The following is a 26,837-nucleotide window of genomic DNA, read 5'->3' as shown; positions in this document are numbered from 1 at the left end:
TTTTTTCCCAGTAAATCTTTGTTGACTGAATGAACTGGCCCACTTTGAATTCGTGTCTAGGTGCTCTTGGCCTCCAAGCAGCCACATTTCTTCGTGTTAAGGGAACCAAAATCAGCAATTTGTGTAAAGTCTTACCTTGTTTCAGGTGTATGACAAACAATAAGCGTTAGCTCCTGGCATTACCGTGATTATGACCATCTCCTTCCTGGAGTGGTGCTTAGCCCAAAGCCATGTGGTTAGTTTGCACTGAAAATCATCACTGTTTCTTGAACCACAGGTAGGGACTCAGTTGAACTACTGGAGAATGGGAGAGCAGCAGACATCAAGGGGGTGTCTGAAGGACTTTTGGGGGGAGTTCTCTGTGAAATGACATCGCCATGGGCTTTTCTTAGAGCCAGAGGTCTTTTACTAGAGAGCAAGTGCGGAACTTAAACGGTTTCTTATTTTGGAAGAGCACTGCACTCTCTGAGCCTGGTGTTTGGAAGTTGTAGGACCTTTTTCAGTGTCAACATGCCTGGGGAGCCGCCCTGGCCTGACGTCCCCAGAAGCTGACGCTGAGACAAGGATTTGAGGGCAAGTCATGTTTTTAGGAGGGGATCCCAGAAAACACTGTTCAGTGTTTCAAGGTAACAAGGTAGGGAAGCCAATGTGTCAGGCCACTTACCACCGGGGTGACTGGAGCTGGGGTCCTGCTGGGGACTCGGAGAGCAGGACGTGCCTTCAGAGTCATTGCATCTGAGAGGCAGGGAAGGTGGGGAGTTGAGCCACATGTTCTCCAAACAGAGCGAAAGTTACCAGGCAGAAGGTCGCAGGTGTTTGCAGCTGGTGGCACTGGCTGGAGGGGTGGGTGCTGACAGGTTGCTGGCAAGGCACTGGCAATATCTGCTGTGGGACATTGGGTGGACAGGGGTGATGGTGCTAAAATCCTACAGCATATAAAGGAGACCCTCACAAGGAAGCATCATCTCACCCTGAATAGACATCCCTCTGGGAAACATGATAAATGAAAATGGATATTTCCTTTCTCCTTTGGATTCCGGCAAGAAAGAACCGTTTCTATTGTTTCATTTTATAAAAACAATAACTGTTATTTTTTTCCTGGTTATTAATGGCATAGTTGCTCCGTGTAGAAAATGCAAAGTACAAGAAGAAAATCCCTGAAACACATACAGCTTACTGCATCTCATTTTTATTCCCTTTATAGGCAGTAGAAGTCATGGCTAGAAAAAACGGAGTTGAAAGGCAGTCTTGGGTTCAAACCAAAGTCCAAAACTTACTAGCTGTGTGGCCTCGAACAAGCTAGTTAATGTCTCTAAGCCTTTGTTTCCCCAACTGAAAAATGGGGATAATAATATAGGGTTGTTTTGAGAATTAAACGAGATAGTTTAGAGAGTATTTGGTTTATAAGTAAGCACTCATCAAATAGGGTATCTCCTTTTAGAAATGAGAATAATATCAGCTCGTCTTTATGAATTAAAATTCTTCATATTCTCTTTCCGTGTTTTGTGTTTTGTTTTGTTTTGTTTAGAATGATTTCATTAGTCTGTTCTTAAGACTTAAAACTTTTCACAAACATTGTTTTATTTATTTATTTTTAAAGTTTTTATTTTATTTTGATTTTATTTTTTATTTTTTAAAATTTACATCCAAATTAGTTAGCATATAGTGAAACACTGATTTCAGGAGTAGATTCCTTAATGCCCCTTACCCATTTAGCCCATCCCCCCTCCCACAACCCCTCCAGGAACCCTCAGTTTGTTCTCCCTATTTATGAGTCTCTTCTGTTTTGTCCCCCTCCCTGTTTTTACATTATTTTTGTTTCCCTTCCCTTATGTTCATCTGTTTTGTCTCTTTAAGCCCTCATATGAGTGAAATCATATGATTTTTGTCTTTCTCTAATTTCACTTAGCATAATACCCTCCAGTTCCATCCACATAGTTGCAAATGGCAAGATTTCATTCTTTTTGATTGCCGGGTAATACTCCATTGTATATATATATACACCACATCTTCTTTATCCGTTCATCCATCGATGGACATTTGGGCTCTTTCCATACTTTGGCTATTGTTGATGTGCTGCTATAAACATGGGGGTGCATGTGTCCCTTCGAAACAGCACACCTGTATCCCTTATATAAATGCCTAGTAGTGCAATTGCTGGGTCGTAAGGTAGTTCTATTTTTAGTTTTTTGAGGAACCTCCATACTGTTTTCCAGAGTGGCTGCACCAGCTTGCATTCCCACCAATGATGCAAAAGAGATCCTCTTTCTCTGCATCCTCACCAACATCTGTTGTTGCCCGGGTTGCTAATGTTAGCCATTCTGACAGGTATAAGGTGGTATCTCATTGTGGCTTTGATTTGTATTTCCCTGATGATGAGTGATGTTGAGCATTTTTTCATGTGTCGGTTGGCCATATGGATTTCTTTAGAGAAGTGTCTATTCATGTCTTGTGTCCATTTCTTCACTGGATTATTTGTTTTTTGGGTGTTGAGTTTAATAAGTTCTTTATAGATTTTGGATACTAACCCTTTATCTGATATGTCATCTGCAAATATGTTCTCACATTCTGTCGGTTGCCTTTTCGTTTTGCTGATTGTTTCCTTCGCTGTGCAGAAGCTTTTTATTTTGATGAGGTCCCGTAGTTCATTTTTGCTTTTGTTTCCCTTGCCTCCAGAGATGTGTTGAGTAAGAAGTTGCTGTGGCCAAGATCCAAGAGGTTTTTGCCTGCTTTCTCCTTGAGGATTTTGATGGCTTCCTGTCTTCCATTGAGGTCTTTCATCCACTTTGAGTTTATTTTTGTGTATGGTGTAAGAAAGTGGTCCAGGTTCATTCTTCTGCATGTCGCTGTCCAGTTTTCCCAGCACCACTTGCTGAAGAGACTGTCTTTATTCCATTGGATATTCTTTCCTGCTTTGTCAAAGGTTAGTTGGCCATACTTTGTGGGTCCATTTCTGGGTTGTCTGTTCTGTTCCATTGACCTGAGTGTCTGTTCTTGTGCCAGTACCTTACTGTCTTGATGATTACAGCTTTGTAGTATAGCTTGAAGTCTGAGATTGTGATGCTTCCAGCTTTGGTTTTTTTTTGTCAAGATCGCTTTGGCGATTCAGGGTCTTTTCTGGTTCCATACACATCGTAGGATTATTTGTTCTAGCTCTGTGAAGAATGCTGGTGTTACTTTGATTGGGATTGCATTGACTATGTAGATTGCTTTGGGTAGTATTGACATTTTAACAATATTTGTTCTTCCTCTCCAGGAGCATGGAATCTTTTTCCATTTTTTTGGTGTCTTCTTCAATTTCTTTCATAAGATTTCTATAGTTTTCAGTGTATAGATTTTTCACCTCTTTGGTTAGATTTATTCCTGGGTATTTTATGGGTTTTTTTTGCAACTGTAAATGGGATCAATTCCTTGATTTCTCTTTCTTTCACTTTATTGTTGGTGTATAGGAATCCAACCAATTTTTGTGCGTTGATTTTATATAGTGCAACTTTGCTGAATTCATGAATCAATTTTAGCAGTTTTTTGGTGAAATATGTTGGGTTTTCCATATAGAGTATCATGTCATCTGTGAAGAATGAAAGTTTGACCTCCTCCTGGCCAATTTGGATGCCTTTTATTTCTTTGTGTTGTCTGATTGCAGAGGCTAACACTTCCAATACTAGGTTGAATAACAGTGGCAAGAGTGGACATCCCTTTCTTGTTCCTGACCTTAGGGGGAAAGCTGTCAGTTTTTCCCCATTGAGGATGATATTAGTGTTGGGTCATTCATATATAGCTTTTATGATCTCGAGGTATGCTCCTTCTATCCCTGCTTTCTTGAAGGTTTTTATCAAGAAAGGATGCTGTGTTTTGTCAAATGCTTTCTCTGCATCTATTGAGAGGATCATATGGTTCTCGTCCTTTCTTTTATTGATGTGATGAATCACAACGATTGTTTTGCAGATATTGAACCAGTCCTGCCTCCCAGGTATAAATCCCACTTGGTCGTGGTGAATAATTTTTTCAATGTATTGTTGGATCCAGTTGGCTAATATCTTGTTGAAGATTTTTGAGTCCATGTTCATCAGGGAAATTGGTCTATAGTTCTCCTTTTTGGTGGGGTCTCTGTCTGGTTTTGGAATCAAGGTAATGCTGGCTTCATAGAAAGAGTTTGGAAGTTTTCCTTCCATTTCTATTTTTTGGAACACCTTCAAGAGAATAGGTGTTAACTCTTCCTTAAATGTTTGGTAGAATTCCCCTGGAAAGCCATTTGGCCCTGGACTCTTGTTTTGGGGGAGATTTTTGATTACTAATTCGATTTCCTTACTGGTTATGGGTTGGTTCAAATTTTCTATTTCTTCCTGTTTCAGTTTTGGTAGTGTATTTGTTTCTAGGAATTTGTCCATTTCTTCCAGATTGCCCATTTTATTGGCATATAATTGCTCATAATATTCTCCTATTATTGTTTTTATTTCTGTTGTGTTGATTTTACTTATTTGGGTCTTTCCTTTTTCTTCTTGATCAAACTGGCTAGTGGTTTGTCAATTTTGCTAATTCTTTCAAAGAACCGGCTTCTGGTTTCATTGATCTGTTCTACTGTTTTTTTGGTTTCGATAGCATTATTTTCTGCTGTAATCTTTATTATTTCCTGTCTTTTGCTTGTTGTGGGTTTTATTTGCTGTTCTTTTTCCAGCTCCTTAAGGCCTAAGGTTAGGTTGTGTATCTGAGATCTTTCTTCCTTCTTTAGGAAGGCCTGGATTGCTATATACTTTCCTCTTATGGCCATCTTTGCTGCGTCCCAGAGATTTTGGGTTATGGTGCTATCATTTTCATTGACTTCCATATACTTTTTAATTTCCTCCTTAAGTGCTTCATTAGCCCATTCATTCTTTAGTAGGATGTTCTTCAGTCTCCAAGTATTTGTTACCTTTCCAAAATTTTTTTTTTTTGTTGTTGTTGATTTTGAGTTTCATAGCATTGTGGTCTGAAAATATGCACAGTATGATCTCGATCTTTTTATACTTACTTAGGGCTGATTTGTGTCCCAGTATATGATCTATTCTGGAGAATGTTCCATGTGCACTGGAAAAGAATGTATATTCTGCTGCTTTAGGATGAAATGTTCTGAATCTATCTGTTAAGTCCATCTGGTCCAGGGTGTCATTCAAAGCCATTGTTTCCTTGTTGATTTTTTGATTGGATGATCTGTCCATTGCTGTGAGTGGGGTATTGAAGTCTCCTACTATTATGGTATTACTATCGATCAGTTTCTTTATGTTTGTGATTAATTGATTTATATATTTGGGTGCTGCCACATTTGGTGCATAAATGTTTACAATTGTTAGGTCTTCTTGGTGGATAGACCCCTTGATTGTGCTATAATGCCCTTCTGCATCTCTTGACACAATCTTTATTTAAAAAAAATTTTTTTTAACGTTTATTTATTTTTGAGATAGAGACAGAGCATGAACAGGGGAGGGTCAGAGAGAGGGAGACACAGAATCCGAAACAGGCTCCAGGCTCTGAGCTGTCAGCACAGAGCCCGATGCGGGGCTCGAACTCACAGACCGTGAGATCATGACCTGAGCTGAAGTCAGACGCTCAACCGACTGAGCCACCCAGGCGCCCCACAGTCTTTATTTTAAAGTCTACATAGCCTGATATAAGTATGGCTACTCCAGCTTTCTTTTGTTGACCATTAGCATGAAAGATGGTTCTCCATCCCCTTATTTTCAATCTGAAGGTATCTTTAGGTCTAAAGTAGTTCTCTTGTAAACAGCATATAGATGGATCTTGTTTTCTTATCCATTCTGTTACCTTATGTCTTTTGATTGGAGCATTTAGTCCATTGATGTTTAGAGTGAGTACTGAAAGATATGAATTTATTGCCATTATGATGCTTGTAGAGTTGGAGTTTCTGGTGGTGTTCTTTGGTCCTTTCTGATCTTTGTTGCTTTTGGTATTTATTTGTTTATATATATATTTTTTCATCTTTTTTACCCTCAGAGAGTCCCCCTTAAAATTTCTTGCAGGGCTGGTTTAGTGGTCACAAATTCCTTTAATATTTGTTTGTCTGGGAAACTTTTTATCTCTCCTTGTATTTTGAATGACAGCCTTGCTGGATAAAGAATTTGTGATGGCATATTTTTCTGATTCAGCACACTGAATATATCCTGCCACTCCTTTCTGGCCTGCCAAGTTCTGTGGATAGGTCTGCTGCAAACCTGATCTGTCTTCCCTTGTATGTTAGGGACTTTTTTTCCCTTGCTGCTTTCATGATTCTCTCCTTGCCTGAGTATTTTGTGCATTTGACTATGATATGCCTTGTTGATGGTCGGTTTTTGTTGAATCTAATGGGGGTCCTCTGTGCTTCCTGGATTTTGGTGTCCATGTCTTTCCCCAGGTAAGAAAGTTTTCTGCATGATTTGCTCAATAACCCTTCTACCCCTATTTCTCTCTCTTCCTCTTCTGGGACCCCTATGATTCTCATGTCGTTCCTTTTTAATGAGTCACTGATTTCTCTGATTCTTAAATCGTGCTCTTTTGCATTAATCTCCCTCTTTTTTTCTGCTTCATTATTCTCTAAGTTTGTCCTCTATATCGCTGATTCTCTGTTCTGACTCATCCGTCCTTGCCACCGTGGCATCCATCCGTGATTGCAGCTCAGTTAAAGCATTTTTAATTTCATTCTGGCTATTTTTTACTTCTTTTATCTCTGCAGAAAGGGATTCTAATCTATTTTCGAGTCCAGCTAGTATTCTTATTATCATGATTGTAAATTCTGTTTCAGACATCTTGCTTGTATCTGTGTTGGTTAAATCCCTGGCTGTTGTTTCTTTGTGCTCTTTCTTTTGGGGTGAATTGCTTCATTCTGCCATTTTGAAGGGAGAAAAGGAATTAATGAGGTAGAAAAATTGAAATTAAAAACATTAAAATTAAAAAAATATTAAAATTAAAAATTAAAGACACACACACACAAATCGAATAGATGATGTTAGATCATAGGTGTGTTTTGGTCTGGGTGTTGAAAGTGGTTTGACAGATTAGAGAAAAAAAAGGGGGAGAAAAAAAAGGAAATCATTTGAGAATTTGAAAAAATGAATACACTGAAGTAGACTAAAATGATATGATGGGGTTAAAATAGAATTTGAAAAAATATACACAAAAGTAAAGAATATAGTAGAAAAAAATTAAAAAATATATTTTTAATAAAAATGAAAAATAAATATGAATTTCTTATTTTTCTGTACTCAAGAAAAAAGAAAAGAAATGAAAAAGAGAAAAAAGATTTAAAAAAATAAAACAAAGAAATCGTTAAAAATTTGAAAAAGTGTATACACTGTAGTAGACTAAAAGAAAATGATGGCAGTAAAATGGAATTTGAAAAAATTTACATAAAAGCAAAAAATATAGTAAAAAAATTAAGGAAAAAGTATTTTTTTTTTCAACGTTTTTTTATTTTTGGGACAGAGAGAGACAGAGCATGAACGGGGGAGGGGCAGAGAGAGAGGGAGACACAGAATCGGAAACAGGCTCCAGGCTCCGAGCCAACAGCCCAGAGCCTGATGCGGGGCTCGAACTCCCGGACCGCGAGATCGTGACCTGGCTGAAGTCGGAAGCTCAACCGACTGCGCCACCCAGGCGCCCCAGGAAAAAGTATTTTTTAATAGAAATTGAAAGTAGAAATGAAGTTTTTCTATTTCTACATTCAAGAAAAAGAAAAGAAACGAAAAACACAGGCAAGGGAACAGCATGTACAAAGTCCTGAAGCAGGGGGAGGACAGAGTGGCCCAGGCTCTGAAATGACGGCAGCCACGTGACCCGGGGCTGGTGTCCCTTCACATCGCTGGTTCTCAAACCCTCATTAGTAAAAGGGCAGAATCAGACTAGTTCGTGTCTGGGTCCCTTCCAAGAAAGGGGGTCGGCTTAAACATTAAGCAGGCTCATAAGAGCTGTCATATCGTTACCTTATCCTCTGGGTGTCTGGGAGTCCCCTTGGTCACCAGCTGCTGGATTGGAGCCCCAGAAGGGCAGCTCTGTACTGATTCTAGAGGCACAGCCAAGTTCACCCCTGAGCCCGGCCCAGGATTGGTTCTGTTGCTGCGCTTCATCCAGTCTGCTGAGGGTCTCGCTGTGGGTATGACCTGCACGATTAAATGATGGATTTTGCAAAATTCTGTTAGGATTATTTCCCATCCTTGCTCAGAGCCAGATGTTTGACCAAAAGGTAGAGAGGGCTGAAAGGAAAATCTCTGAAACAGGCCTCTGAGAGCAGCACAGGCTTGCAGGCTAGATCGGCCTGCTCTCCCAATGTCCTCGGCTGCTTGGTACCTTCCAGGCGTACAGTAGGCCTTAACTGTGGAGCGGATGGTGTTAGACACCATTTCCTTAGAGGCTTCGTTCTACACATACTTGTCTTTAAGAGGTCATAATGAAACTCAATGTAGGATTAATATTTTGCTTTTTATCCACCCAATATTAATTCGTAAGTTTGTCTTCACACTGCTGAGAAACTCTTAAATGTCATTTAAGATGTTCAAGATCCCACTGGGTCATGTGTGGAACTGCTGAGTCACTATATTGTACGCCTGAAACTAATGAAACACTATGTTAACTGTACCGGAATTAAAATTAAAAACTTAAAAAAAAAATGTTCAAGATCTGAAACGTTAAGACGTTCAAGTCGAAACTGCCGAAGAGTTGAGGTCAGCTCCAGTGTCAGCTCGGTGTGGATGAACACGTCTCCTGTCGCCCACAGCCCGTGAGGAAGGGGTGGGTGTTTTCTCTCACCTTCCTCTCAGATGTGTGGCAAAGACTCTCAGGTTAATGTGGGGAGAGGCGCCAGGCACCTGCCAAGGCCCCGAGAAAGCCTGCCGTCCACGGGCACATCGTGCTGGGGTGTCCGAGGATCGGGAGATGGCGGTCAGAACGGACAGTACCTGAGTCTCCGCCATCCCGTGCCCCACACTTCCTCATGGGGTCTGCCCTGTCTCCGCTCTCCTTGGACCGTTTTTGCTCTCTCATGCCCTCTCCCCTTTTGGCCCCAGCCACGCGGCCTTCTTACCAGCCGGTGCTTTTCGCTGGGCCTCCGCTGAAACCCCTGAGAGGGGCCAGCTGGTGGGCCCGGCATCTCCTTTCCCTCAGGTGACCATCTGTGGTCCCAGCGGCCAGCGGGGGAGGGGGGGGGGGTTGGGTACTTCGCTGTTGTCCCCTGAACACGGTGCACACGGGGGCTTGCAGAGAGCAGAGGGGCCTGACGCCCATCTGGGACCACGTGGCTTCCAGCTGGTGACCCAGCACCCCACTCACCTTGTCGCCCTCCCCACCGGGCGGGCCTTTCTGCTGGGCTGTCAGGTGCCCGATCTGGGCACGCTGTCTTGTTTACGGCAGCCCCTTCCTCTCTGGGCTGGGGGCTGGGGGCTGGCTGCTCCTGGGGCACTGCCGTGTGCTGTCCTCCGTGCTGGGGTGGGTTTTGCAAAACCCACCGCTCCTTCTCCCTCTGTGGGTTTCAGTGTGTCCAGGGAATGCAGCCTCTGGCCGGCCTCTGGCATCCTCGTGGGAAGGCCTCCCCACTGGCAGCTTTCCCCCTGTCCCACCTCTGCCTGTCCACTTTCCAGACCTGGAGGCTTCATCTTGTCACTATCGGGGGACCCCGAGCTCCAGCTTATCTCCATTATCCTCATCAGACATGCGTGTGTGAACTGTCTGCCAACTTTTTAGTTTACTGAGGTGACAAAGCTGCCAGGAGTCCCGGGAGCCTGTGACAGCCTCAGGGGCAGACGCGCCCTGGGTAGAAGTTGCATAGGAAGACAGATTATGCTCCGGGCTGCAGAAGATCTGAGAGTCAGAATCGGGCAGAGTTGATCTGCTGCCCGATTGGAAGGCCAGGTGGCATCGAGTCCCTCTTGGCCTGACCCCCGTTTCCCTGGGAGGTGTGCGGGCCCGTGGTGCCGGGACTCACCTGTCAGGGAGGCCTTTCCCTGGCCTGCTCTGAGTGCATGCTGTCAGCATTTCTGCCCCAGACTCTTTTGCTTCTGCTCACTTCTGACTGTTCTCCCTCCCGCTTGCCACCCTTCTACTTGAGCAAGGTTAACATACTCTCATTCTGGCTGGGGAGCCATTTTGTGTCTATAATGACAGCTTTGGACGCAGATGGTTCTACCCTTGGGAGACCTTTCCGTCATCTTTGAAAGTGTTGGTGTTTGCAGTGTCACTGCCCTTGGGGGCATTCAGAGGAAGACGGAGGGAGGCACGTGGAGGAGGAGGAGGAGTGTTTTGGGTGGCTAAATCTGGAGAGGGAGAAGGTGGCAGAGAAGGGGACTCTGGACAGAGAAGTATTGTCCTTCTGATTCTTGGACGAGGAGACTCTGTGGCTTAGGGGGCTGTGCTTTGGAGCTGGGGTTAGAGGCTCAGAGAAGGAAGACACCAGCCAGGTCACATGGGACTAGGATGTGGAATTAGATGCAGTCATTGCTCTGAGCGTGTCTCTTACCTGCAACACAGTAAAGCACATTTACCATTTCTTTGAAGCTGCAAGGGAGAAGTCCCAGAGTCCTTTCAACTGAGAATACTAAACAGAGGTGAACGAAACACCCATTTCTACCCATTGCACACATGAAAATGTTACTGCTGCTTTCATTGAGGGTCCTGGGGTTAGTGTTGGGTCTTAGCAACTTCAGAGTCAGTTTCTTCCTTCCTTCCTTCCTTCCTTCCTTCCTTCCTTCCTTCCTTCCTTCCTTCCTTCCTTCCTTCCTTCCTTCCTAAGTTTATTTATTTATGAGGGGGGGGCACACAGCTGGGGAGAGGCAGAGAGAGAGAGAATCCCAAGCAGGCTCTGTATTGTCAGTGCAGAGCCCGACATGGGGCTTGAACTCATGAACTGTGAGATCATGATCTGAACCGAAATCAAGAGTCAGACGCTTAACTGACTGAGCCACCCAGGTACGCCTCCCCCCCCACCCCCGCCCCCTTCCCCAGGGTCTGTTTCTGAGGGCTTGTTTTTTCATTGGAAACCTTGGGTCCTCAAACCTTCATTTACCCTCGAAGTAAACTTCTTCAACTTCTTGTCCTGCATTGGGTCTTCGGGGTTGCTTGTTGAGGTCGAGGCTCTGTTGTAGCGCCGCTTTGATCTGAGATGGTGGATCTGGGAAATTGGCTTCCAGAGGGTAGTGTTAGTGTTGGGAATGTCAGGACTCTGTGGTGCCCCCGGACCTGCACTGTGTGTGGTCCCCACACCACTCGTGAGGGTCGTGTGCCACTCAGGGGTCATGATTTTCTTTATGCAACAGTGGGTGTCCCGCTCTGTACCAGCACTGTGCTGGGCTCTGGGGGGATCCGGAGGTGAGCCCTCCCCACCCCCAGAGTTTTGCATGCAAGGAGGGGACAAGGGACATCAACAGCTCTCCCTGCTTCTATCCGGGCCCCCACCCTGGCATTCTTCTTATAGCAACTGGAGTGATGTCTTAGAACATAAATCAGATTGCATCATTCCCCTGCTCCAAACCCTTCTAGTGCACTGAGGATAAAATCAAGAACCCTCACTGTGGCCGCCGAGGCCCCAGCTTGCCCCACAGCCTGATCCCCTCCTGACGCCCCAGCCACACCAGCCAGCTTCTCCTTCCTTGAACTGAGCCCACAGCCATCTCTCTTCTCCCACCTCCTGCAGCCTGTGTGCATCCTTCAGGTGGCAGCCCGAGTGTCACGTACAGAGGGCTCTTCCACCCCCTCCCCAGGCAAGCTGGGCCTCCTGTTCACACTGCCATAAACCTCGTGTGTCCCCATGCCCTGATCTCAGCTTGGAACTATGTATTTGTGTAATTACATGGCGATCCCCATCCCCCTGCTAGTCTTTGAGGTCCTTGAGGGCCGGGCCGTGTCTACCCTGGTTCCAGTGTGACACTGACCCTGACCAGAGCCAGGCCCACAGTATGGACTCAGGGAGCCTGTGCTGAGTGGGTGGACCAAGTATGTGGGGGTGGGGCATGCCAACGGGAGTGGACACCTGGCAGTTGGAAAAATGATATCCAGGTGGGGACACGATATAGACAGAGGAATAGGGCAGGGAGTTCAAGGATGCATAGAGAGAGAGGCATGTAGCCCACATCAGCTGTGTGAGAGATCTCAAAGGGGGAAAGGGCTTAGCTCTGGCTCTGGACAGAGTGAGGTTCAGACACTCACACATCAGCTTGTGATCTTGTATAGGCCATTGAACTCCTCCAGGGCCATCTCCTTATCTATAAAATTAAGATAATAGTAGCGTGCGCCTCCAAGGGCACCTTGAGGGCGAGTGAGGCAGCCTGAGTGGCTATGCTCATGCTCCTGTTCTGTGGTGGGAAATCGCTGGGCTGAGTAGGCATGGTGTCTGGAATGCTGGAGGGTGATGTGGGCCTTTACTCCAGCCATGCATTTCCGCTGCGTATGTTGGAGTCCCCATTTTTGGTTCAGTGAGGGGGGGGGAATCTGATAGCTTTGAGTGGGTTGGACTAGCAGGGGTGAGGCAGAACCGTGGGGGCTCCTGCAGGAGACCCCTGGAAGGTATTGAGCCTCAGCACTAGGATGGCAGTGGAGATGACTGTGGACAAGGAGTGGGTGATAATGAGGTGGAACTGGCAGGTCTGGGGCTCCCCAAGCTCCATGATGGAGGGAGGAGGGTGCCTCACTCTAATGGGAGATGGCCCAGTGGAGAGGGTGACACAAGGGAGCAGTTTTGACATCACAATCCGTTGGTAGGCCCTGCAGGGTGGGCCGGTAGAGCTTTCAGGCAGGCAGCTAGCACCGTGGGACAAGGGTTCTGGATTGAGGTCTCAGCCAGAGCTGCATGCTTGGGACTTGTCCTCTTTACACAGCTGGGGGCTGGGGTCAAAACCCTGTTGGATTTGTCAAGGGGGACGGAGGCCTCTGAGCTGCGGTCCAGAGGCACTGTCACAAAGGAAGCAGAAAAGATGAAGGTGGGGGGTGGGGGATGATGATGGCCGTGGCGATGGTGGTGGGAACCTGTGGTAGGCAGGCTGGGCTGTAGGGTGACATTTCCCCTTCAACCTTCTTTTAAGAAGCAGGAGCGAGTGGAATAGCTTGATGGGGATGGCAGGGTAGAAGAAAAGGTGACAAAACGTTTTCTCATTAGGATTACCCAAGTGCAACCCCTATAAGAACTGGGGAAATATCCAGCAGGATGAAACTCTGGCCAAAATAGGAGGAAAGACAGGGAGGAGGCTGCGTAGCTTAGGGCAATGAGATGTGCTCCCTTCCGCCTCTGCCCCGTCCCCACATCCACGCCTGGTTCTACCGTGGGGGTCGACAAGCCAGAAACTTCTCCACTGAGCAAGTGTCAACCACGGTTGACTCCGACCTTAATGTCACCATCCAGCCCAAGGGGCCCTGGATTTGCACTTTTTTTCGGAAAAGAGACTTGAACAGCAGCAAATACATTTACGAAAGTCTTTAGTGCCTCTGGAGATTATTTGTGGCCTCGCTTGTTCTGAATGCCTTTCCCCCACACCACTCTGTGTAGGGACGTGGCTTTTTAGAAGGCAGCAGGGCCTGGATTTTGATGCAGACACTGTCAGTGATGGGACTGTGCTGCCCCTTTGTGTCTGTCATAAGCCACTACAGTGAGAGCAGTTTTGTCGAACGGAAAGCTGATTATTATTGCCTGATCATGAGGCTGGGTCTGAATATGGACTTCACGCATAATTCCAGACGGCTCAAGGTCAAAAAGGTTAAGTGGGAGGTCGGGGCCTCGTATCAGTGACTGGTGCCAAATCTGAGATTCTGGCCAAAAGAACGAAAGAAGTAGCAGATTAAAATCCGGCGTGCAGGCCAGGAAACATTTGCAAGTCGACTGATGTAGAGAGGAGCCAGTGTCCGCAACGTGTCCTTGCCGCGTGGAGAAAATGAAATGAAAACAGGCTGCTGACTTTCTTTCTGCCACTGCTCTCTGTGCACAGATGACCCCCTCGGAAGCCTGGAGAACAGGACAGGATTGGAGGACCACGTTCTCCTGGAGCCTGGGCTCGGGTACAGGTTAGTATTCAGAAACCAAATTGCCTTTGGGATTGAGTTGTCCTGTTCGCAGCTGTGCCTTTTATTCTTTTTTGAAGGTAGGAGTGCACCTGCCAGGATTCAAGGTCAAGGCCTTATTTCACATTACTGTTCAGGTTGAGAATGGGAAGTTGCCAAGGGCGTCAGAGTGTGAGGAACAGTGTTTTACCAAACTTCATTTGTGTACCTCCTTTACTTTTTATGATTTAGGGGCCATATCTGGGTACCTCTTCTAACATCATCTACTGGATTTTAACATTTGATCACAATATTACACAAGTTTAATATTATGTAATACTTGAGCCACTTAGCTCTCACGTGTTTGAGAAGTGCTTCGACCGGAATACAGTAGTAAGCACCGTGTCAGTTTTCTGATGTTCAAATAAAAGTATCTCAAAGGGAAACGGAGTTGCTCAAAGTCATTGGATGTTTGGTAGCAGAACTCGGATGGACACTAAGGTCTCCCTAATGCCACCACGATCCTTGTGGTTCTTAGAGTTGTTTCTTTTTCTCTCTTCACGGTTTTAATTTAGTGCAAACTTGAGAGAGTAGAGGTAGATCACATCTGCATTTTCAACCTCAGCCCCAGGGTGGGAGTCACTGATCACCTCAAACCATGCTTGGTTTTACTGTCTCCCCCTAAGTCAACGGAGCTCTGCTCTGTGACAGTGACACCACCTGTCGGTTCCTGTACAGTTAGTACATTGTCAGGATGGGTGTCACCAGGTCCATATAGGGTGCAGAGTCCTTTTTGCTGTTTATTAAAAAAAAATTAATGTTTTATTTGTTTTTGAGAGAAAGAGAGAGACAGAGCATGAGTATGGGAGGGCAGAGAGAGAGAGCGGGGGACACAGAATCCGAAGCAGGCTCCAGGCTCTGAGCTATCAGCACAGAGCCCGACACAGGTCTTAAACCCACAAACTATGAGATCATGACCTGAACTGAAGTTGGACATAAAACCGACTGAGCCACCCAGGTGCCCCTGCTGTTTGTTTTAGAAGAATACTGACTATTGATTTTGGGGACACAAATCAGTGTCAGCGAGTAAGCAGATTTGCAAATAGGGAGTCCGCGAATGAAGAGGGCTGACTGCGGTTTTGAAGGGCTGCCTCCTGTGCCTTCTGGTGGTTGCACCTGAAAACACTGAGTACCTGCTAGTTCTTGGAAGGGTGAGGTTGTATATTTTGAGTGGCCGAGTGTAACTTCCTTCTGTTTGCTTTTTCCCAGTGTGGAAGCTGGTCCTCCTGGCCAGGGAGACCTCCTGAGCAGCATGCTACCTTCCTCCTCGGTGCCAGAGTTGATGACAATTAGTAAGTTGCTGAGTCTCCTCCGCCAATGCCGGGTGACTCTCGGACCTGCACATCAGTGGGGTACGGTTGTGCTTGCTCCTGTGTGAGTGTGGACTTTGTGAAATGTGGGGTGAAGTCAGGTGTGTGTGTCCGTGGTCTGAATGTGCTGTGCAGTTCTAAGCTTCCTGAGCTGTGGTTAATGATGTGATGTTTGGGCGTGTGCTCACTCTAAAGGACATGCTTCAGAGCTGGAGCGGCACTGAGTTTTGAGGGGTTTGGGGATTTGCCCCCCGTGCGATTGTCAACCACAGAGGAACTGTGCTAATTGGGTAGCTCTGGAGGAGTCATATCTGTAAATAGGAAAGAGCATGTCTGTTAAGTATGAAGGTTGTCAAAGATCAGGTTCAAACAGTTTCGAACTTTAGCCCTGGGAAGAAAGTATTAGAGATACAACAAGATTGGGTTTGTGTGGCTTTATACAGTAAAGAGTAAGCCAACCGTAGCTTAAGGAGGTAGAAATTCATCTGTCTTTCCAGAAGTAGGCAGGCTGGGGCTGGTATGTGGCTCCATGTTCGTCAGAGACCGGAACTCGCTCCATCTTGTCTCATAGTCCAAAATGGCTATTTTAGCCCCAGCCATCCCAGTCTCCTCCCAGGTAGCAGAAAGGAAGAGGGAGCAAAGGAGAGAATTCCTCCATTTCCATAGGTAGGATTCAACTTTTTCCTCTAGCCACTGACTGAAATTTACATTTCCTTCCATTATGAAAGTACCAGCAAACCATAGAAACCATAGTCATGTTAGCAGAATGGGTGACTTTATCGCCGATAGAAGTCATAGGCCCTGTGAGAGCTGCAAGGTGGAAAAAAAAAATCTCAGAATATTGTTTCTGCTGGAAAATTGGGTGGTTTTTTTAATGTGATGATAAAGAATTCTATGTATTTATTATATCACTTTTATTTTTTACATTTTGATAATCCTATTTCAGTATAATCTGTTCCTTTGAAGTCTTGTGTGTTTTATTTTATGTGTTTTAAAATCTTTTTCTGAGAAGAGGTCCATGGGCTTCACCAGACTGCAGAACGGGTCCATGGTACGAAAAAGGTGATGCCCGCTCCTAGCTGTGAGGACCCTTCCTGGAAGTGCACACAGTATCCCATTGGCATGGCCAACATCAGGCCCATGGCCTCCTCTGCTGCTATGGAGACAGTGCTCCCCACCCCTCCCATTAGGGTTTTCATTGCTTAGGGAGGCGATGCCCACCCTCCTGCCCCCATTAGGGTTTTCATTTTTTAGGGAGGCGATGCCCACCCTCCTGCCCCCATTAGGGTTTTCATTGCTAAGGAAGGAAGGAAGAGCGGGGTCTGGGAGACGTCCAGCACTGCCAAGTCAGGGATGAAGAAGGAAATGAGCAAACTCTCTAAGGTTGGTTGGTGGGAATGACCAGGGTCACTCTGTTCAGTGGAAATGTGCAGTTCATTATGGCACTTCTCAGGCTTGAGTTCAGCTGGGCGGATATTTATAGATCTATACATGTGGGGCACATGGGCTGGGAGAACAGCAAAGTCTCTGGCTTTCAAATTTCAGTTATTTATTTACCACTATACTAGTAGTTACCCTGTAATTTTTTTTTAATTGGGTGCACTTAGGAAAAGCTGAGTGCCTTTATCTAAAAAGGGAAATTTCTGGGGCGCCTGGGTGGCTCAGTCAGTTAAGTGTCTGACTTCGGCTCAGGTCATGATCTCTCAGTTCTTGCAGGTTTGAGCCCCTCATCAGGCTCTGTGCTGACAGCTCAGAGCCTGGAGCCTGCTTCGGAGTCTGTGTCTCCCTCTCTCTCTGCCCCTCCCCCACTTGTGCTCTGTCTCTCTCTGTCTCTCAAAAATAAATAAATGTAAAAATTGAAAAAAATAATACCAATAATGATACCATAGAATAACCATGATTATAGTAATTGGGGAGTCACTATTAGTTGACTTAAATAGCAATTAACTGAAAATAAAGACAGCAGAAAGGAACCAATGTTAAGTTGGCCTGCATGTCATTGCCTGTCCCAGCTTCTGTCTGAGACCCCCTCCCGTTGTTAAAAAGAGAGCTGAGTGAGTGAGCAGCAGAAGGAGAGTGTTGGGAATATCCTAGTGCTAAACTCAGATATTTTTCCTGGAAGTAACCAGAAGGATTGAGAAGAGACAGAAGGCGCCTTCTCCGAGTCCCCGTGACCTCATGGCTTGTCTTTCTGCATCTGCAGTGCTCTCTGTTTGTGTGGCTCACACCTCATGTAGAGGGACGAGACTTCACTCTGGCCCTGAGGCGTGTCCATTCCAAAGAGTGTACGTTTGCTTTGCAAAGAACAGTGACCTTGAGATCGCGGACACAAATACCAGGCTTCATAGGCCCCTTGCTGTGGGCGCTTTATTGGGGTGCAGGCATCTCCATGCACCCCAGCAGCTATTCAGCACTGTGCTTCCAAGGGGGTTTCCTGTTTCCCGGGATGAAGTCCCTCCATCACCACTGACCCCAGGCTGCGTTGACGGCTGGCCTGTGGGTCTCCCTCAGCCACTTTGTGCTAGAGGAAGTAGCTGGCCCTGTGTGTGCACTGGCACTAAGGTCGTCCATATGAACATACTGGAGTTGCACCGATGGCTGAGATTTAGTCTGTTTTCCTTGTTTTTACTCATACGGTTTTCCAGAAATGTAAATCTAGTTTATTATTTGGGATCTTTGGCAAGTAGGGACTTAACCCAGAGTTTATAACTTGAATCTTGGAGGAGATATGTCACCACACCCGCATCTGGACCCTTGGTACTTTGTGGGGGGTTTACGTGTGCTTCCTGGGGCAGGGGATGGGGGCTCTGTTTGCTGAGGTGGCGGCAAATTTCAATGAGCCTTCTGGATGCAGCACTGGGTTGCCTGTGTGTGTTCCAGATGAGAGATCGGGTTCTTGGAAATATTGGATGGAAGGTGGGTTTGCCTTACGTCCACCTCATCCTGCCTCTGGCATCGTGTCATCATAGAAAAATGCATCTGCTACTTTAAGAGCTGGAAAAATGGGACTTTGAGGTTGGTTGTCTGTGCATTCCTCGGAGGGGCAGCCCCTCTCCATGCTTTTGTATGACATTTGTAACCCTCCACCTCACTTTTTGTTTCTTTCCTTTGTTTTGGGGTCTCTGGTCCTCCCATTGGCTGTTCTGCCTGATTTGGAGAAGGATTGGGGAGGGGGCACAGAGCACTGTTTGCTGTTCATGGCGCTGGCCCTGTGGCTCAGGGAGGAGGCCAGGGAACACGCTGACAGCCCCCACCTCCCCGTGCTAAACTTGGCTTGTAAGTCAGTGAGCAAGGAGCCAAAAGCCTGCCCCGAGGAATTGCCAGCCAGAGGGAAGATGGACAGTGGCGACATTAACAGACACGTGAACTTGGCTTGCAAATCTCCACGTGCTGGAAAGGGGCCTGTTTTAGGGTGTGTTATTAAGAGAAATTGGTCTCAGGTGACGGCAGAGCTGAGGCCTTCAGGGTGAGGGGACTGTGGAGCTTTGCTGGCAGGCGATGATGTTGGAAGCGTGGCTGGGTAGCGGGGAGAGGGGAGGCCCGAGCCAAGGAGGCTGGAGAGACAGCCCTCAGTTTGATTTTCTCTCAAGAGCGGTGGGAAGCCGGTAGAGGGTCTTAAGCAGAGTGATGTGACTGTTCCTGCTTGCTCTTGCCAACGGCAGGTTGGAAAGTTCATCTGCTACCTAAGGCATCCTCAGTAGTACGCCCTCCAGTCCTCCCTGTCAGTCCCTGATGGCCCTTTCTTGCTTGGTGGTTCATGAAGGGCCTCCCCTGTGCCTCGCAGGGTGGGGACTCCTGAGTTGACGTCCGTGTCCCCACTCTTTCAAGATGCCAGAAATCCACAGTTGGTGCCCTGAGTGCTGCGCACTGACACCCATAACACAGTGGTGTACTAAGTGCTGCCAGAGAGCTGGGGGGGGGGGGTGCGACCCAGAACCACCATCCTGGGGTCTGGCCCCCGCTCCAGTGCTTCCTTGGCTAGGCTTCCCTTTCTCTTTCTTTTTTTCTCCCCCCAGACTCTCTGGGGCCCACTTTCTCACGTGTAAAATGAAGACACTTAAACTGGCTTCTTAGAGCCATTCTGAGGGTTAAATGCACTGACATAGGATGGCAGGAAACCCGAGTGCTGAACCAGGCATTATATGGGATGGGCACCCCGTCGAATGCTTGTGAGCCTCCACACATGGTGAGTGTTGCCGTTCTGGGTTCCCGAGTCTGGTCATCGCCTGACAGGGCTTGGAGACCGGGTCGAGATGGAGGACGGTGAGAGAATCACCATGAGTGTCCAGCATCATCTCATGATGTTTGGGAGGCATCTCTGGAGGGATGTCAGTTCTTTCTAGAATTATTTCTGGAGACCCTCTGTGGGGGTCAGTTGGGAGCCCATTCATTAGCCCCAACGGTTCAAGCTCTGAACCCTAGTTAGAGCCCAAACCTCTAGAGTTGTGAGCCTGGTCCCTGCCAGTTCCCTCCTAGTTCTTTCTAGGTGACCTCAGCCACTCTGGCTTCAGATAGCAGATCCATCCCTGAGTTCAGACTGTTCTCTGGGACAACTTCCTTTGAGGAGTGCCTGGGAGACGTTCATAGTATGCTGTCTCCTCCCTTGTTTTGCCTCCTGTGACCCAAGCTTTATTTACATTATTGCCTAATTGTCACAGCATCCCTGCAGGCGGGCCTCTTGGCCTCTGTTCGTAGTTGAAGCAATAGGCCGAGAGATGCCGCTGGAGGCCTGAGTGCCAGGATGTGGTGGGGCCGGGATTTCCTCTCTCCCTCCTTGCTGCTCCTGGAATCCCATGGCTTCTGGAATGCTCCGCCCTCAGAGGAAAGCATCTGGTCTGCTGCGATGTTCCCCCTCAGAGAGCCTTCCCTCCCCGACCACTGGTCTGGAAGAGCTTTTCCTGCACCACCCGTGCTGTTCCTTCAGTCTGCTGATTCCAGGTTTTCGAAACCTTCCCGATCTGAAACCTGAATATACTGTTCATTGGCTTTGCATGTCTCCATGGGGATGAGAGCTCCTTGAAGGCAGACGCTTTGCCTGCTCACTCACGGCCCGCATCCCAATGCCTAAAATCCTGCCTGGCTGGGCGTTGTGGCTCAGGAGACCTTAGTGGAGTGGACGAAGGAATGGACTGGTGTTTGAGTTCTAACAAGCCTGAAAACTTTCGAAAGAGTTCTGCAGGAATGACCAGAAAGCCAGTCCCCCTGTCACTCCTGCATCTCTAGCTTGGTCTTGCAGCATGAGCCCAGGACTGTGAGCTAGTTACACACGGGGGCGAGTGATACCCCCTGCCCCCATCAGGGAGGAGACAGCTGGTGGTATAGAGGGAGCACTACCTTGAGAATCAGGAAACCTTGGTTCTGATACTGACTCTGATAGTAGTGGGTCCCTTGATCTCTCTGTGCCTCAGTTTCCCCAGCTTTGACATGGAGGAGACTGCACTCAAAGATCCCTTGTCCTTCTCACCATCTTATTCTGGGAAGGGAGTCATGATCCTATGTTCTTCTTTGCAGCCATGAAAGCCAAGTTGTGGAAGTCTGGATGTTTCTAGTGTCTTGCCTGGTTGGGCTTGTTGCTCTGCGGTCAAAGGTAGGCCTCGTCATTCTCCCCGTGCCGACTGTCTCCTTTGCAAATGTGCTGACCACCGAGCTGACTTTGCATGACGTTTGGCTAGGTATGCTAGCAAGCACAAACACACTGACATTGATATTTGGCCCGTAGCTTTTTCTACTCTAGGCCAGGTATTGGCCAATGTAGGAGGCATGGCCATTTGGAAAGAGGCAGGGTGATATTTGCGTGAGTGCCCGGATGCCTGTGGACTGCTTTGAGAAGACACTGTCTTACAGAGTTGGTAGAAGGTGAATTAACCTTTGTGAGACGCAAATGTCACCTTCAGGTTTTAATTCTGAGTGACCAGCAGCCCCTTTTACATGGTCACTACCAAGTTTCTATCACCAGTGCTGCTGGAAGCTTAGACATATAAATCGGTTCTGTACTTTACGCATCCTTTATTTTTATAGTGTTCTGGCGTGGGTGGTTGCAGACGAATTGAGTTGAGAAGGCAGCCTTTTGGGGTGGAAAGAACACTGGGGCCAAGCTGACCACAGTGCTGCTGTTGAAGAGCTGTGTGACCTTGGGCAAATGCTTTACCTTCTCTGAACTAGTTTCCCAATCCCCCAAAAGAAGTGAAATACCACCTGCTTACAGGATTCTGAATAAGCTGTATGAAACGTGTAGCATGGAGTCTGGAGTATGTTATGTCTGATGTTTCACCGGAAGCCTGTGGATAGTTTCACAGACTGCAGAAGCCCTTGCCACTGTGTGCAAAATTGTATTTGTGGGTTTGTGCTCCTAAGTGGATTCTTCCTGGGAAGGATTCCTTTGCTTTCATTATTCTCCTTCAAAGGGCTCCGGACCTTGGAAGAAAGTAAGAAACATGTAGGTGCTCAGTGTGTGGTAATTGCACATGGTATCCACGGCAGCCCTAGTGGGTGTGGTGGTGTTACCCTTGCTGTTGTAATTCTGCTCTGATGTTACAACGGGGTAGGCTGGCTGTGTTCTTACCCACATCCCTGCACGGAGTAGCAGTGGGAGCTTGGGCAAGTTGTCTAGCCTGTCTGTGCCTTAGTATTCTCATCTGTAAACTGGGGCTATTAGAAGTACTTGTCGAATAGGGTTGTGAGGATTAATTAATACATACATGAAAAATACTGAAGATACTTTATGTAAATTATACCTTGGGAGGAAAAATTGGGAAAAACATATTTGGAAGAGTGCCTGTTATATTAAGTGTTCAATAACTGGTAGCTCTGTTATTAACATCCTCAAAGGGTACATTCCTGGCTAATCATCCTGAAGGTAGGATCTGGGCCTCCTCTCTAAGATCTGTGGCTCAAGCCCCTTAATGACAGGCTGGCGGCCTAGGAAGCAGACGATTAATACGAGGTGGTGTTTTCTCTAGGGGCCCAGGGACTCCTAGAAAGACCACTGCACACTCATCCTCTTTATGAGATGGGGCCTTCTCTGGCAGATGGGCACCTCTGCCCCTCCTGCCCTAGCCCACTGCCCCCTCAGAACCCTGCAGTGGTGTTTTCCTGCACTTGGGGCAACATCCAAATTCTGCCATGCTCTATATACAACCCTGACTTTTCTCTCATATGCTCTGCCTGTCACTCTCGGCCACACTGACCTTCAGGCAGCTCCTCAAGGCCCAGAGTTCATTCTTGCCTAGGGGCCTTGAATCTGGCCCTTCCTTCTGCCTGAATGCCCCTCCTCCTTCCGCCCAGCTATGACCTTTCAGTTCATTACCTTGTTTCGCTCAGGCTCGCCTGCCTTCTCCCTCACAGAATTCTCTCCTTGATTTTTCCCTTCCCAGCCTGTTTGTGGTGATTTTCTTCTGTGCCTGAGTAGTGTCTGTCTCCCGCAGGTCTGAGGCTCCAAGAGCCTGCCCCCCCCGCCCTCCCTCCCCCCCCCCCGCTGGTGCCACGGGTGGCACATAGGAGGGGCTTGGGAATGACTGGTGAGTGAATAAATCAATGGTCCCAGGATGGGCTGGTGGTGGACCAGGCAGGTGGTGTCTTGGGTTGCCCAGGGCGGACAGCAGTAAGAGTTTCGAGCTGCCTGGCCCTCAAGGAGCTGCCCTTTTTGGAGCAGGTGGTTATGAGCTTATCCTTGGAGGAGGGGCAGGGCCAGGGGATGGAGGCCACCGTACCCTTTGAGAGGCTATGAACACAGTGGCTTCTTCTGCCCGGCTTCCTTCCCCTCCGTGGTTTTAGGAACCATTGGCCAGTGCTTGGGAGAAGCCTAGATTTGGGCTCAGGGTGCAGCTCAGTTCTGTGTGGTGCTCACACTGTGACCTTGGGCCGGCCCCAGGGTCCAGGTGGGTGCGTAGGGGCCGCCTCCCCCGCCCCAGGGTGCGGCACAGCTGGGGTCAGTGGGCGGGCTGTCTCATGCCCTTGTGCCTGTGGGCTGTTCACAGCACCTGGTCCCTTCCTTGCATGTTCTTAAGCCGGGAGGACCCCGGGCTTCTGGCTTACGGTGTGGGTGCTCCGTCGGCTTCTCTGGTGCGTGTCCCCCCACTCCTATGTGGGGTGGCTTGGTGACTCCTGCAGGACACTCCCTGCTGGAGTCCCCGTGAGTGATCAGTGGGGCTCAGCATTTGTAACTCTCACACAGAGAACGCCCAAACCACGGGTTCCCACAGAGGGGGTCAGTCCGACCCCGGAGGAAATAGGTAAGGGCGGTGGTGTTCCTCACGCTGTCTCCTTGCTGGCCTCTGCACCGTCTGAGAGTAGGGTGGCCTTCTTTCAGGTGTTGGAAATGGGGATTTAGCACGAATGAAGGCAGAGCGTTCTCTGGGGCTGCTTTTTGTCTTGGGTACATGATCCCCTATGGAGTCTGGGGGGCTGTTTCTGCCAGGATGGGGTTCTCTGCCTGTTGATGCAGTGCTTTCCCTTTTCTCGTCTCTACTCCCGGGAAAGGGAGCCAAGAGATTTGGCTGCACCAAGGGGAGGTGCTGGCCTCTTCTTGCTTCCTTTGAGGGATTTGATGTGATGCTGAATCGCCCCAACAGGGCGGGGGTTGGGGGCAATGGGTGGAGGCAGGAGTAGGAGGTGGGAAGGTAATGGCCTTCTAGCTCCTACTGCCACCTGGTGTTTTCCAGTAATCTCCTTTATTCCCCATAACTGCTGCAGGAGGGGGAATGTTGTTCTCGCTATCTTACGGATGAGGAAATGGGTTCAGTGAGGTTAAATCACTTGCCCAAGGTAGAACAGCTGGTAACTGACCTAAGCTCCTCGGACCATTGAGCAGAAGTGTTTGTTTTTGGCTGTGTTGCTCTGCCTCCTGGGGAAATTGGTAACTATTGAGAAGCTACTGTGTGTGAGAGATGGTCACATTCTAGCAAGGATTTCCTCTCCCTTAGTCCCCAAGGCCAGCCTGTGGTAGCCCAAGTGGTGCAGTCCCCGTTGGCAACTGGAAGGCTCAGAGAGAACAATTAACTCGGTTCTGAGCTGGATTTGGTCTCAGGGTGGGGCTGATCCCAGAGACGGCTTCAGAGGCTAAGAGGGCCTGTGTCCTTGCTGAGTTCTAGGTGGGCCTGATGGGGGTGCTGGGTGGAGCTAGAAAGTCAGGGAGGGGTGCTGTCAGCTGCAGGCGCTTGAGAGCCCCCTTCATGGTGGTGTAAGTAAGCTTATTTTCTTCCTGTACCGGGTGGTCGGGAGGTGAGTGGTTGATGGCATAGTTCAGCCTCTCAGTGCTACTCAGGGCTCACGTTTCTTCTGCCCCATCTTCTTTATTTTTTATTTAAAACATGTTTATTTTTGAGAGAGGGAGCGTGAATGGGAGTGAGCCTGAGTGGGGAAGGGGCAGAGAGAGGGAGACAGAGGATCCCAAGCAGGCTGCTCACTGACGGCACAGAGTCCGATGTGGGGCTTGAATTCACGAACCATGAGATGATCATGACCTGAGCCGAAGTCGGATGCTTAACTGACTGAGCCACTCCGGTTCCCTTCTTCAATATTTTTATTGAAGTGTAATTAACAGAGTGTAATATTAGTTTCAGGTATATAATCTCCAACAACTCCATTTCTCAGTGCTCATTAAGATAATTGTACTCTTACTCCCCTTTATCTGTTTACCCACTTAGCCTTTGGCAACCACCAGCTCTTTGTATTTGAGAGTCTGTTTCTGTCTCTTTGTCTTTTATTTCTTAAGTTCCACGTGCAAATTGGTGCAGCCACTGTGGAGAACCACATGGGGGATCCTCTAAAAATGAAAAATAGAAATACCCTGTGCTCTGGTAATTGCACTACTGGGTGTTTACCTAGGGAAGATAAAAACACTCACTGGAAAAGATCTACGCCCCCGCCCCCGAATGTTGATTTCCCCGGAATGTTGATTTCCCCCGAATGTTAATTTCCCCCGAATGTTGATTTCAGTGTTTCTTAAAACGGCCAAGCTACAGAAGTTGCCCAAACTTCTTAAGTTGTTACTTTGCATCCTCCTGTTCATTGCGTCCTGTTTGCAAGCTGGCTGCTGCTGTTGAGACTACCAGACCCCTTTTCAAGCTGGAAGCCAGGGAGAAAGCATAGCCCCTGCTGTTTCTTCCTGGGAAAAGAAAAGCCCTCACACCAGTCCCACTAGTAGACGTCCTTTTATCACTTGGTGACCAGAACTGAGCCACGTGGTCCCCTCCAGATACACGGAAAACTGTCAGGCACTGTGCTAGGCTGGACATTCAGAGAGGATAGGCTTCTCTCTGCTGCTACAGATCTCCCCCTCAAGCAGGGGAGGTTGTTAAAGTTGAGGTCCTCCGGCTGCCCCAAGGTGGAGAATTGGCTTCATCTTGTCGAGTCCAGAAGGCTTCCTCCGGAACAGGTGTATAGGCCAAGTTTTAAAGGTGAGATAGAAGTGAAAGGCATTCAATTCAAGTCACTATTTTCAGCGTCCAGTTGCTTTCTTCCTCCAATCTGGCTGGTTCTGCCCATCCTACTCTGAGCTCTGGAGTCTCCATTCCCTGCCCCGGGGGCAGCTTGACCTGTAACTCCCATCTCTTTCCTGTGTTCTGCCTGATGTTCGAGAGGAGCCCTTCAGCCGAGTCATCGGTGCACTGAGAGAGCAGCTGCCTGGCACGCAGCCACGGAAAACCCTGCAACTCGGGGACACTGTGGTGCACTAGGTGTCGGGAGTGTCCAAAGATTGCCACTGTTTGTTGGCCTCTTGTGTTCTCAATGTCTCCTGTCCCTCTGCCTTTTGGGGCCTGCCTCGCCTTAACTGTAAGGCTTGGGAGCGTTATTCTGCTTCCCTTCCCCACTGTCCATGACTGAGGAGGCAGCTTGTGGGGTGACACTTAGCCAGACATTAGCATCCCATCTTTATTTATTTATTTATTAAAAAAAATTTTTTTTTAACATTTATTTATTTTTGAGACAGAGAGAGACAGAGCATGAATGGGGGAGGGTCAGAGAAAGGGAGACACAGAATCGGGAACAGGCTCCAGGCTCTGAGCTGTCAGCACAGAGCCCGACGCGGGGCTTGAACTCACTGACCGTGAGATCGTGACCTGAGCCGAAGTCAGCTGCTTAACCAACTGAGCCACCCAGGCGCCCCAGCACCCCATCTTTAATCCACAGAGTGCCTCCTGTCCTCTCTCCTGTCAGATCACCTCTAACTTTGGAGGTGGATTGTAGGTGCCATCATGCCCACTTCAGAGTCGGGAAACTGAGACTCCAGATAGGTGACACGCCCGTGGTGGCACAGGAAATCTGTAGTAGAGCCGGGACCAGAGCTGGGCCCATCCTGGCGACATGCAGCTCGCGTGCTGGGTAGCAGGTCTCGAAGTGTCCAAACACAGAGCAGGACGGCAGAGGGCTGCAGACTCAGTCTGGTGTGACGTTGGCCTGTGTCCTCTCAGGAGTTGTGCGCTTCTAATTAATTGCAGATTATGTGTGTGGATCTGTCCGAGAATGGGCCATACACAGCCTGAGGGC

General features: G+C 47.9%; 1 protein-coding gene and 1 long non-coding RNA gene across 4 annotated transcripts in view; both read left to right on the top strand.

Moving 5' to 3' along the window:
- The window catches only part of LOC123380411 (transport and Golgi organization protein 1 homolog), a 207,520-nt gene that overhangs the window by 14,023 nt on the left and 166,660 nt on the right, over positions 1-26,837 (top strand). The window contains exons 2-4 of one of the 2 annotated variants that reach the window (XM_045038557.1): positions 13,929-14,004; positions 15,250-15,332; positions 20,862-20,937. In XM_045038557.1, coding sequence (XP_044894492.1) covers positions 20,890-20,937 — 48 coding nt within the window. In that variant the 5' untranslated portion in view covers positions 13,929-14,004; positions 15,250-15,332; positions 20,862-20,889. Of the gene's footprint in view, positions 1-13,928; positions 14,005-15,249; positions 15,365-20,861; positions 20,938-26,837 lie in introns of both variants that reach the window. The other variant, XM_045038555.1, reaches the window with a different exon arrangement.
- LOC123380418 overlaps positions 22,884-26,837 on the top strand; it is a 51,174-nt gene continuing 47,220 nt past the window's right edge. Inside the window, exon 1 of one of the 2 annotated variants that reach the window (XR_006586152.1) lies at positions 22,884-23,581. This is a non-coding gene — a long non-coding RNA (uncharacterized LOC123380418). The remainder of the gene's footprint in view (positions 23,582-26,837) is intronic. The other variant, XR_006586153.1, reaches the window with a different exon arrangement.

This window comes from Felis catus, chromosome D1 (genome assembly GCF_018350175.1).
Source record: "Felis catus isolate Fca126 chromosome D1, F.catus_Fca126_mat1.0, whole genome shotgun sequence".
Classification (NCBI taxonomy): domain Eukaryota; kingdom Metazoa; phylum Chordata; class Mammalia; order Carnivora; family Felidae; genus Felis; species Felis catus.
This window is presented reverse-complemented; position numbering and strand designations above follow the sequence as displayed.